Below are 12,944 nucleotides of genomic sequence, written 5' to 3'. Positions count from 1 at the left end.
ATTGTATGTCCATGGCTCCTTTATCAAATATTAATTGACCATATATGTTTGGGTTAATGTCTGGAGTCTCTAATCTGTTCCACTGGTCTGTGGCTCTGTTCTTTTGCCAGTACCAAATTGTCTTGATTACTATGGCTTTGTAGTAGAGCTTGAAGTTGGGGAGTGAGATCCCCCCTACTTTATTCTTCTTTCTCAGGATTGCTTTGGCTATTCGGGGTCTTTGGTGTTTCCATATGAATTTTTGAATTAGTTGTTCCAGTTCATTGAAGACTGTTGCTGCTAATTTGATAGGGATTGCATCAAATCTGTATATTGCTTTGGGCAGGATGGCCATTTTGACGATATTAATTCTTCCTAGCCACGAGCATGGGATGAGTTTCCATCTGTTAGTGTCCCCTTTAATTTCTCTTAAGAGTGACTTGTAGTTTTCAGAGTATAAGTCTTTCAGTTCTTTGGTTAGGTTTATTCCTAGGTGTTTTATTTTTTTTGATGCAATTGTGAATGGAGTTTTTTCTACTGATGTCTCTTTCTATTGGTTCATTGTTAGTGTATAGGAAAGCCACAGATTTCTGTGTGTTAATTTTGTATCCTGCAACTTTGCTGCATTCCGTTATCAGTTCTAGTAGTTTTGGGGTGGAGTCTTTAGGATTTTTTATGTACACTATCATGTCATCTGCAAATAGGGACAGTTTAACTTCTTCTTTACCAATCTGGATTCCTTGTATTTTTTTGTTTTGTCTGATTGCCATGGCTAGGACCTACAGTACTATGTTAAATAACAGTGGGGAGAGTGAGCATCCCTGTCTAGTTCCCGATCTCAGAGGAAAAGCTTTCAGCTTCTCGCTGTTCAATATAATGTTGGCTGTAGGTTTATCATAAATGGACTTTATTATGTTGAGGTACTTGCCCTCTATGCCCATTTTGCTGAGAGTTTTTATCAAGAATGAATGTTGAACTTTGTCAAATGCTTTTTCAGCATCTAAGGAGATGATCATGTGGTTTTTTTCTTTCTTTTTGTTGATGTCATGGATGATGTTGATGGACTTTCGAATGTTGTACCATCCTTGCATCCCTGGGATGAATCCCACTTGGTCATGGTATATGATCCTTTTGAAGTATTTTTGAATTCGGTTTGCTAATATTTTGTTGAGTATTTTTGCATCTATGTTCATCAGGGATATTGGTCTGTAGTTTCATTTTTTGGTGGGGTGTTTGCCTGGTTTTGGTATTAGGGTGATGTTAGCTTCATAGAATGAGTTTGGGAGTATCCCCTCCTCTTCTATTTTTTGGAAAACTTTAAGGAGAATGGGTATTATGTCTTCCCTGTATGTCCGATAAAATTCCGAGGTAAATCCATCTGGCCTGGGGGTTTTGTTATTTGGTAGTTTTTTGATTACTGCTTCTTCAATTTCGTTGCTGGTAATTCATCTGTTTCTTTCTGGGTCAGTCTTGGAAGGTTGTATTTTTCTAGGAAGTTGTCCATTTCTCCTAGGTTTCCCAGCTTGTTAGCATATAGGTTTTCATAGTACTCTCTTATAATTCTTTGTATTTCTATGGGGTCCGTCGTGATTTTTCCTTTCTCGTTTCTGATACTGTTGATTTGTGTTGACTCTCTTTTCCTCTTAATAAGTCTGGCTAGAGGCTTATCTATTCTGTTTATTTTCTTGAAGTACCAGCTCTTGGTTTCATTGATTTTTGCTATTGTTTTATTCTTCTCAATTTTATGTATTTCTTCTCTGATCGTTATTATGTACCTCCTTCTGCTGACCTTAGGCTTCATTTGTTCTTCTTTTTCCAATTTCGATAATTGTGACATTATACCATTCATTTGGGATTGTTCTTGCTTCTTTAAATATGCATGGATTGCTATATACTTTCCTCTTAAGACTGCTTTTGCTGTGTCCCATGGTATTTGGGGCTTTGTGTTATTGTTGTTGTTTGTTTCCATATATTGCTGGATCTCCTTTTCGATTTGGTCATTGACCCATTGATTATTTAGGAGCGTGTTGTTAAGCCTCCATGTGTTTGTGAGCCTTTTTACTTTCTTTGTACAGTTTATTTCTAGTTTTATGCCTTTGTGGTCTGAAAAGTTAGTTGGTAGGATTTCAATCTTTTGGAATTTACGGAGGTTCTTTTTGTGGCCTAGTATGTGGTCTATTCTGGAGAATGTTCCTTGTGCACTTGAGAATAATGTGTATCCTGTTGCTTTTGGATGTAGAGTTCTGTACATGTCTATTAGGTCCGTCTGTTCTAGTGTGTTGTTCAGTGCCTCTGTGTCCTTACTTATTTTCTGTGTGGTGGATCTGTCCTTTGGAGTGAGTGGTGTGTTGAAGTCTCCTAGAATGAATGCAGTGCATTCTATTTCCTCCTTTAGTTCTATTAGTATTTGTTTCAGGTATGTTGGTGCTCCTGTATTGCGTGTGTATATGTTTATAATGGTTATATCCTCTTGTTGGACTGAGCCCTTTATCATTATGTAATGTCCTTCTTTATCTTTTGTTACTTTCTTTATTTTGAAGTCTGTTTTGTCTGATACCAGAATTGCAACACCTGCTTTCTTCTCTCTGTTGTTTGCATGAAATATCTTTTTACATCCCTTGACTTTACGTCTGTGCATGTCTTTGGGTTAGAGATGAGTCTCTTGGATGCAGCATATGGATGGATCTTGCTTTTTAATCCATTCTATTACTGTGTCTTTTGTTTGGTACATTCAGTCCATTTACATTTAGGGTGATTATTGAAAGGTATGTACTTATTGCCACTGCAGGCTTTAGGTTTGTGGTTACCAAAGGTCCAGGGTTAGCTTCTTTACTATCTTACTGTCTAAGTTAACTCACTTGTTGAGCTATTATAAACACGGTCTGATGATTCTTTATTTCTCTCCCTTCTTATTCCTCCTCCTCCGTTCTTCATATGTTGGGTGTTCTGTGCTCTTTTTAGGAGTGCTCCCATCTAGTGCAGTCCCTGTAGGATGCCCTGTAGAGGTGGTTTGTGGGAGGCAACTTCCCTCAACTTTTGCTTGTCTGGGAATTGTTTAATCCCTCCTTCATATTTAAATGATAATTGTGCTGGATACAGTATTCTTGTTTCGAGGCCCTTCTGTTTCATTGCCTTAAGTATATCATGCCATTCTCTTCTGGCCTGTAGGGTTTCTGTTGAGAAGTCTGATGATAGCCTGATGGGTTTTCCTTTGTAGGTAACCTTTTTTTTCTCTCTGGCTGCCTGTAATACTTTGTCCTTGTCTTTGATCTTTGCCATTTTAATTATTATGTGTCTTGGTGTTGCCCTCCTTGGATCCCTTGTCATGGGAGTTCTGTGTACCTCTGTGGTCTGAGAGGCCATTTCTTCCCCTAGTTTGGGGAAGTTTTCGTCAATTATTTCTTCAAGGACACTTTCTACCCCTTTTTCTCTCTCTGCTCCTTCTGGTACCCCTATAATGCAGATATTGTTCCGTTTCAATTGGTCACTCAGCTCTTGGAATTCTTTCATTCCTGGAGATCCTTTTATCTCTCTCTGCATCAGCTTCTCTGCGTTCCTGTTCTCTGTTTTCTAGTCCATTAATGGTCTCTTTCATCTCGTCCATTCTGTTTTGAAGCCTTCCAGAGCTTGTTTTATTTCTGTATTCTCCTTCCTTAGTTCTTGCATATTTCTCTGCAAGTCCATCAGCATGGTTATGACTTTTGTTTTGAATTCTTTTTCAGGAAGACTGGTTAAATCTATCTCCCCAGGTTCCTTCTCAGGGGAAGATGTAGCAGATGCCGAAGCTGTCTGGGTTAGTCTTGTCTGGATCCTATTTTTTTACCTTTTCATGTTGACAGGTGCTATTGACTGTCAGCTCGGAGGGCCAAGCTTTTCACTTGCTACTTGTCTTTCTTTACTGGGACAACTGCGACCCCTAGTGGCTTGTGTTGGGTAATTGCGTGTAGACTGTGTCTTTGTGTCTTGCGCGTCCGGTATGGAGGTATCTCCCTTTCTGAGAGTGTGTTCTGCCTTAGGCTGCTTCTCTGCTTTCGCAGCACCCTTAGGGGTAATGGACCGGGGTCTGTTTGTCTGTTTACCTCCGTGAGGGGTCTCAGAGCTGTTGCCGAGGGGGTTAGTGCTCCTGGTTTTCCCTGTAATTTTCAGCCACTGGGCTGTGACCTGTGTTGTTTCCGTCCAGCTGTTACGTCCCTGTCCCTTTAAGACTTTCAAAAAGCACTCGCTTTTCTTTGTCACAGGGGCATCAGCTTTGGAACCTGCTCAGAGGTCTTGGTGCCCTGTTTCCCTAGTTTCCAGCCCTCCACGCATGCACTGTGTCTGCGCTCTGGTGCTGGTGGCTGGGGCTGTGTGTTTAGCAGTCCTGGGCTCCCTCTCCCGCCGGGACCTGGGGTGGGGCGTGCTCGGGTCCCGCCAGGCCGGTGGTTGTATATTACCCCTTTCACCAGGCGCTGGGCTCTCGCACGTGTGGATGTAGTCTGGCTGTTGTCCTGTGTCTCCTGGTCTCTCTTTTAGGATTAGTTGTATTTGTTGTATTTTCAAAAATATATATGTTTTTGGGAGGAGATTCCCACTGTCCTACTCACGCCACCATGTTGACTCGGCCTCCTCAGTATTTTATTCTTTTTGATGAAATTGTAAATGGAGTTGTTTTCCTGATTTTTCTTTCTGCTAGTTTGTTAGTATATAGGAATGCAGTAGATTTTAGTGTATTAATTTTGTATCCTGTAACTTTGCTGAATTCAGTTATTAGTTCTAATAGTTTTTTGGTGATTTTTTTAGGGTTTTTATGTTATAATATGTCATCTGCAAATAGTGACAGTTTAATTTCTTCCTTACCAATTTGGATACTTTTTATCTCTTTGTGTTTTCTGGTTGCTATGGCTAGGACCTCCAGTAATATGTTGAATGAAAGTGGTGAGAGTGGACATCCTTGTCTTTTTCCCGATCTTAATGGAAAAGCTTTCTGCTTTTTGCTATTAAGTATGATGTTAGCTGTGGGTTTGTTGTATACAGCCTTAATTAGGTTGAGGTACTTTCCCTCTATTCCCATTTTGTTTGGAGTTTTTATCAGGAGTGGATGTTGAATTTTGTCAAATGTTTTTTCAGTAGCTATTGAGATGATCATGTGATTTTTGTCCTTTTATTGTTAATGTGATATATGACATTGATTGAGTTACAAATATTGTACCATCCTTATATCCTTGGAATAAATCCCCCTTGGTCATGATGTGTAATCTTTTCATGTATTTTTGAGTTGCATTTGCTAATATTTTGTTGAGTATTTTTGCATGTATTGTCATCAGGGATACTGGTGTATAATTTTCTTTTTTTGTGGTGTCTTTGTCTGGTTTTGGTATTAGAGTGATCCTGGCCTCATAGAATGAGTTTGGATGTATTGCTTTCTCTTCTACTTTTGGAATATTGTAAAGAAGATCTGTATTAGCTCTTCTTTGAATGTTTGATAAAATTCTGCTGTGAAGCCATCTGGACCTTGGGCTTTGTTTTTAGGTAGATTTTTGATTACCAATGGTTTTTTTTTCCTATTGTTTTATTGGTTGGTGTTAATGGAGACAGTTGTGTAAGTTGTTTCTTTTTAGTGTTGGGAGGGAAAAACCTAGGTGGTGGTACTCTGAGTAAGCTTTGTCAAACTTTACAGAGATTAAAACCATGTGTTCTACAATTTTAGGATCAACATTTCATGCAATGGATAGCTATACCTCAGTATTGCGATTATTGGGCTTTCTATCTTTGAAAGTAAAAATGTCCATTTATAGTTTTTATGATTGGAGTTGAAAATTTTAGGTCACTTTCCCATCATAAAACTTGAGGGCTTTAGACATTAGTTTTATATTTGCTGTTTACATACTGTGAATACTGATTATCTAGTTCCTCAAAGAGACTCTAGTTTTAAGGATATCTTTTTCATCATATAAAATAGTATTCCTGGCATTATAGATAAACATCATCCTTCATCATAAACTACTTTTTCTTTTACTTGTTGTACAGAGGCACTTGTGACACAAAATTGGCAGAAAATGTTCCATTCCCCTTTTTTCTCATTTTTTCCCCTCAGTCAGGAATTTCATACTTTGTCTTTAATGTAAATTGTATCTATGGGTTTTAAAAACCAAACCAGGAACTTAGCCTTGTTAGTCTCTTTAGAAATAGTTTTAAAGACAATGGAAATTGTATTTTATGAATTGATTTTGAGTGTTGAGTTGTGAAGCTATCTTTAAAGATAAAATTTAAGAAAACATTTGGTGGACTTTGTTACTATTTCTATTGCAGTAGTGTTCTAGAGAGCATGTTAGAAAGTTACATTTATTTTTTTCTTTTTGTCATATTGATTTTGATATTTAAAGTCTTTGGCTTTCTCTGTAAGGGGTATTAAAAACCATATTTTGAGCCATATAAATACCAAAATGAATTTAGTCAAAATCTGTGTTGGTTTTATAGTGAGTTTATTAATAATTATATTACCCTCTTTCGCCAGAAAGAGCACATTAATGAAAACCATGTTTCACCCTTTACATACATAATTTGATGAGATCACCAAATGCTGATGTTAAGAACACATCAAAAGGAAAAGGTGAAAATGGGAGCTGTGTGGAAAGATACTAGAACTGATTAGCTCTGTCAAAAACCATATGACCAAGTGTAAGAGAGAAGAATAGATTTTGACCGTGAACTGACTTGAGGTCATCTAATAAGGGAAAGAAACAGCAAGATGGCCTTTTTTCTTAGAGTTTTTATAGGCTTTTGTAAAAGCAGAAAATACCTTGGAAACTGGTATATCATGGTTAGTGTTTGAAAACTCATGTTAGATTTCTTTTGTTTTTCTAACATTTTATTATAATTTACAGACATATAGAAAAGTTGAAAAAAATTATACTGTGAACAGCTATGTATCCACTACCTAGATTCCACCATTAACATTTTGCTGAATTTGCTTTATTACATAACTATCAATGTATTCATTTTTCTATCTGTTCATCATTCCATCTTGTTCCTTTATGCCTTTCAAAGTAAATCATATACATCCAGTACCTTTTCAGGAACAGTTCAGCATGCATATCATTAGCCAGAGTTCAGTATTTATTTGTGGTTCTTTTTCTGATATACAGTTACATGCAGTAAAATGTACAGCTCTTAAATGTACTGTTTAATGTGTTTTGGCAATTGCATATACTTATGTAATTAAGAACTTTATTAAGATAAAGCATATTACCATCATTCCGTAAAGCTCCCTCATGCTCCTTCAGAGTTAAGGCTTGCCTTTATTCCCACCGTCAAATGCAACTACTCGGGATATTTTTCACTAAATTAATTAATTTACCTTGTTCTAGAAGTTCATATAAATGGAATCATGCAGAATGTACAATTTTGGGGTAAAGCTTCTTTCACTTAGCATAATGTTTTTGAGATTTATCACTGTTGCATGTGTCACTGTTCTGTTCTTTTCATTGATGAATAGTATCCATTCTGTGGATATATTTATCCATTCTCCTGTTGTTGGATATTTGAATTGTTACCAGTTTAGAGCTAGTAATACATAAAGCTGTTATGAAGAATCTTGTGCAAGGCTTTTGTAAACATAAGCTTTTCTTGTGTGTAAATATCTAGTAATGAAATTACTGGGACAGAGGATAGGTGTGTGTTTTATTTTGTAAGAAACTGCTGGATATTTTTGCAAAGTGCTTTCACCAATTTATACTCCCACCAAAATGTATGAGCATTCCGATCCACACCCAAACCTGGTATTGTCAGTCAATTTAATTTTAACTATTCTGGTGGATGTGTAGAGGTATCTATCTTGTGTTTATTTTTAATGCTTATTTTAATGGGTGCTTAACTAAGACTGATCATGTTGAGTTCCTTATCGTGTTCTCATGAACCATGTGTATCTTCCTTTGTGAAATGTCTGTTCAAACACTTTGCCCATTTTAAAATTTGAATGTCTGTCTTATTAAGTTGAAAGAATTCTTTATATATACTGGATACCAGTCCTTTATCAGGTACATTTTGTGAATATTTTATTCTAGTTTGTACCCAGCCCATTCATTTTTTTAAATTATGTAATTTGTGGAGAAGTTTTTCACTTTTGTGGATTCTAATTTATCAATAGTTTCTATTGCTTTTTTGTCCTGAGAAACCTTTGTCCATTCCAGTGACAGATTTCTGATTTATTTTTATTACTTATAAATTCTTGTATCCATTTAAAAATTTACTTATATCATGAAGCTTTCACCCAGTAGTTACAGCTACTCATTTATGACCATATGGTAGCTTAAATCTAAATATGTCAACCAAAATATATAAAAGGAGTGGTTTCAGGGTTGTTTTATTTTTTTCAACACTCTGGATATTTTCTAGTTTTGTTGAGTGTTTTACTTGGAGGATGGGAAGGAATGGCAGAAGTGTGTTATTCTCAGGCAAGGGAGAAGAAGGCATAAATTGCTATGGGAAAACTATGAATTCCAACATTCCTCTCTTTACCCTCCTCCCTTTTCTCTATACTGGGTACTGTACACCTTCTCCTTCCACTGTTCTCTCTGATCCAAGGGATTACAGCTTCCTGATTTCCTGGTTCTGATATGTCAGCAAGGGGTGATCATCCAGAATAGTTAGTATAGCTGAAATTGTATCTGAATTTTAAGGCCCACTAGAGTGGCTGAACAGTATATGAATTTGCATTATCCTTGAGAGAACTATCAGGTTCTAAGTACAGTAGTGATCTGTATTAATAGGCCTACTTTTGCAGGTGTTTGATTTAACCATTTTCTCTGTAAGAGCAAAGCAGTGATTGTTGGTAAAATACTTGAGCCTAAAGCTGACTCTTCTTCAGGCCCATGTCAACAGTTGATTGAGGAGAAATACATCAGAATTTTGAGAGGATAGCCAGTAGCATTATAGATGAGCAATTTTGTGTATCATATTAAATGTTTTAGCTTTTAATTTTAAAAATAGTTTTTATAGATTTTTATTTCATTGGAGAAAGATCAAAGTAAAAATGAAAATGAAAACAAAACCAATACTTTTTCCCACCCTAGAACCAGAGAGGATGTAGTAGGTGGGATTCAGTGTACTCTGGGGCTTATTATACAAGAATTATGTTTCTTTACTCTTATTTTTTGTTGTTTCAGAAGAAGCTACTATGGAGGAAACTGGGCCAGTTTTAGCTTTTCAGGACTGTTGTCCTGGCTAAAGGAATACCAGGTAAAGTTCTTACCTGATTTTTTTAAGCTACTAGGTTGTGTTTGTATTACATAATAACCTTGTGCTGAAGAAAAACACTTGAGTTTCATCTGTAACATAGACTTGGTACCTCATTTTTATTATCTATTTAATGAAAATTATTCAGTCACATTTTCAGCTAATATTTTTCCAGTGCCTTCAAAATTTAGATATCACTTTTTAAGTATAAATAGATATGCTGGCTGATGAATAAGTCATATATATACTTGCTACCACTTTCTAATTACTTTGTGTGGCCAAATCTAAGGCAAAGTTTTTTCCACAAAACTGTCTTTCAGAAAAAAAAATTTCAGTCCTTATACAGCCTTACATATTGCTAGTTGCTCTTTCAATTGGTATATTTTGAAAGAAATAATTGGGGAAGATACGTTATTTTAAAATGATCTCAGTCATTGGTGGTTTTGCATATTATAGAAGTCACCTGACAATCATTAAAAACAAAAACAAGGAAAGAAATTTAATATATATTTAGTAATTTTTTTCTAAGGGTAGAATCTCACTCCTACAACTGTTAGGTATCATTGTAAAGAAGTTTTCTAGAGATCGTTTTCAGCATAATAATATGGCTGTGTCGTGGAGTTCACCAAGTTCTATGAGACAGATTAAGAAAACTATCCTGATTTTATGTAAATGGTACATGTAACTTGAAACAAAGTTCCTATTGAGAGCATGATACATGGAATCAGAAACTGCTATATCTCAAAAGAGTTTAGACAGTTGAGAAAAGAGGATGACACAGGCTAGAAAATTTTATTCAGTAAGGTAAGAATAATATAGCCAAAACTTACTAAGCATTTACAATGTGCCTACCACGTGGATATAAGTCCAAAAGTGCCTCTAGTGAGGACACAGACATTTATACTGAGGATGCAGTGAAGACTCAGTTTGAATAATATCATTGTATGAAATGAGAGTGTGGTGAAACAAGCAATATTTGTAAAGTAGTGTCTCATGAAACAATTCAAACTACATGTTATAAGTAGACATTTAACTGTTTTATCTTTATACCTTAAGTATTCATGTGTTTGTGTTTATCAGAAACTGTGTTTTGAACTTTATCTGTAGGAAGTATGTCTGAGAGTATTTTTTTTTTTTGGTATCATTAATGTACACTTAGCATGAGCAACATTATGGTTACTAGACTCCTTCCATTATCAAGTCCACACCACATATCCCATTACAGTCACTGTCCACCAGCATAGTAAGATGCTATAGAATCACTACTTGTCTTCTCTGTGTTCTACTGCCATCCCCATGCTCTCCCCCCACATTATGTGTGCTAATCGTAATGCCCCCTTTTCCCCCTTATCCCACCCTTCCCACCAATCCTCCCCAGTTCCTTTCCCTTTGGTAACTGTTAGTCCATTCTTGGGTTCTGTGAGTGTCTGCTGCTGTTTTATTCCTTCAGTTTTTGCTTTGTTCTTATACTCCACAGATGAGTGAAATCATTTCGATACTTGTCTTTCTTCGTCTGGCTTATGTCACTGAGCATAATAATCCTCTAGCTCCATCCATGTTGTTGCAAATGTTAGGATTTGTTTTCTCCTTATGGCTGAATAATATTCCATTTTGTATATGTACCATTATCTTCTTTATCCATTCATCGACTGATGGACACTTAGGTTGCTTCCATTTCCTGGCTATTGTAATTAGTGCTGTGATAAACATAGGGGTGCATATCTCTTTTTGAAACTGGGCTCCTGCATTCTTAGGGTAAATTCCCAGGAGTGGAATTCCTGGGTCAAATGGTATTTATAGTTTGAGTTTTTTGAGGAACCTCCATACTGCTTTTCACAATGGTTGAACTGATTGACATTCCCACCAGCAGTGTAGGAGGGTTCCCCTTTCTCCACAACCTCAACAACATTTGTTGTTGTTTGTCTTTTGGATGGAGGCCATCCTAACTGGTGTGAGGTGATATCGTATTGTGGTTTTGATTTGCATTTCTCTAATGATTAGCGATGTGGAACATCTTTTCATGTATGTGCCTGTTGGCCATCTGAATTTCTTTTTTGGTGAAGTGTCTGTTCAGATCCTCTGCCCATTTTTTGATTGGATTATTTGCTTTTTGTTTGTTGAGGTTAAGTGAGCTCTTTATGTATTTTGGATGTCAACCCTTTATTGGATATGTCATTTATGAATATATTCTCCATACTGTATGATGTCTTTTTATTCTATTAATGTTGTCCTTTGCTCTACAGAAGTTTTTCATCTTGATATTGTCTCACTTGTTCATTTTTGCTTTTGTTTCCCTTGCCTGGGGAGATATGTTCATGAAGAAGTTGCTCATGTTTATGTCCAAGAGATTTTTGCCTATGTTTTTTTCTATGAGTTTTATGGTTTCATGACTTACATTCAGGTCTTTGATCCATTTTGAGTTTACTTTTGTGTATAGGGTTAGACAGTGATGCAGTTTCATTGTCTTACATGTAGCTGTCCAGTTTTGCCAACACTAGCTGTTGAAGAGGCTGTCATTTCCCCATATCCATGGCTCCTTTATCATATATTAATTGACTGTATATGTTTGGGTTAATATCTGTACTCTCTATTCTGTTCCACTGATCTATGGGGTCTGTTCTTGTGCCAGTACCAAATTATCTTGATTACTATGGCCTTGTAGTAGAAGTTGGGAAGCGAGACCCCCCTGCTTTATTGTTCCTTTTCAGGATTGCTTTGGCTATTCGGGGTCTTTTGTGATTCCATGGGTCTTTTGTGATTCCCTATGAATTTTAGGAGTAATTGTTCCAGTTCATTGAAGAATGCTGTTGGTATTTTGATAGGGATTGCATTAAATCTGTTGGTTGCTTTTGGCAGGATGGCCATTTTGACAATATTAATTCTTACCAGCCAAGAGCATGGGATGAATTTCCATTTGTTAGTGTCCTCCTTAATTTCTCTTAAGAGCATCTTGTAGTTTTCAGGCTATAGGTTTTTCACTTCCTTGGTTAGGTTTATTCCTAGTTATTTTATTCTTTTTGATGCAGTTGTGAATGGAATTGTTTTCCTGATTTCTCTTTCTATTGGTTCATTGTTAGTGTATAGGAAAGCAACAGATTTCTGTGTATTAATTTTGTATCCCACAACTTTGCTGAATTCAGTTATTAGATCTAGTAGTTTTGGAGTAGAGTCTTTAGGGATTTTTATTTACAATGTCATGTCACCTGCAAATAGTGACAGTTTGACTTACTTCTTCCTTACCAATCTGGATGCCTTGTATTTCTTTGTTTTCTCTGCTTGCTTTGGCTAGAATCTCCTGTACTATGTTGAATAAAAGTGGCGAGAGTGGACATTCCTGTCCTGTTCCCGATCTTAGGTAGAAAGCTTTCAGCTTCTCACTGTTCAGTATGATGTTGGCTGTGGGTTTGTCATATATGGCCTTTATTATGTTGAGGTACTTGCCCTCTATACCCATTTTGTTGAGATTTTTTATCATGAATGGATGTTGAATTTTGTCAAGTGCTTTTCCAGCATCTGTGGAGATGATCATGTGGTTTTTGTCCTTCTTTTTGTTGATGTGGTGGATGATGTTGGTGGATTTTCGAATGTTGTACCATCCTTGCATCCCTGAGATGAATCCTACTTAATCGTGGTGTATGATTGTCTTGATGTATTTTTGAATTCAGTTTCTAATATTTCGTTGAGTGTTTTTGCATCTGTGTTCATCAGGGATATTGGTCTGTAATTTTCTTCTTTTGTGGTGTCTTTGCCTG

The 12,944-nt window shown here is 36.5% G+C and overlaps 1 protein-coding gene across 3 annotated transcripts in view; it reads left to right on the top strand.

The window, feature by feature from the left end:
• Nucleotides 1-12,944, top strand: part of CHM (CHM Rab escort protein) — a 215,684-nt gene that overhangs the window by 70,431 nt on the left and 132,309 nt on the right. Inside the window, exon 3 of one of the 3 annotated variants that reach the window (XM_037004812.2) lies at nt 9,126-9,195. The exons of 1 other annotated variant lie outside the window; for it this stretch is intronic. In XM_037004812.2, coding sequence (XP_036860707.1) covers nt 9,126-9,195 — 70 coding nt within the window. Of the gene's footprint in view, nt 1-9,122; nt 9,196-12,944 lie in introns of all 3 variants that reach the window. One more of the 3 variants, XM_037004811.2, reaches the window with a different exon arrangement.

Source organism: Manis javanica, chromosome X, assembly GCF_040802235.1.
Source record: "Manis javanica isolate MJ-LG chromosome X, MJ_LKY, whole genome shotgun sequence".
Classification (NCBI taxonomy): domain Eukaryota; kingdom Metazoa; phylum Chordata; class Mammalia; order Pholidota; family Manidae; genus Manis; species Manis javanica.
Note: the sequence above shows the minus strand (reverse complement) of the source record. Positions and strands in the feature narration are given on the sequence as shown.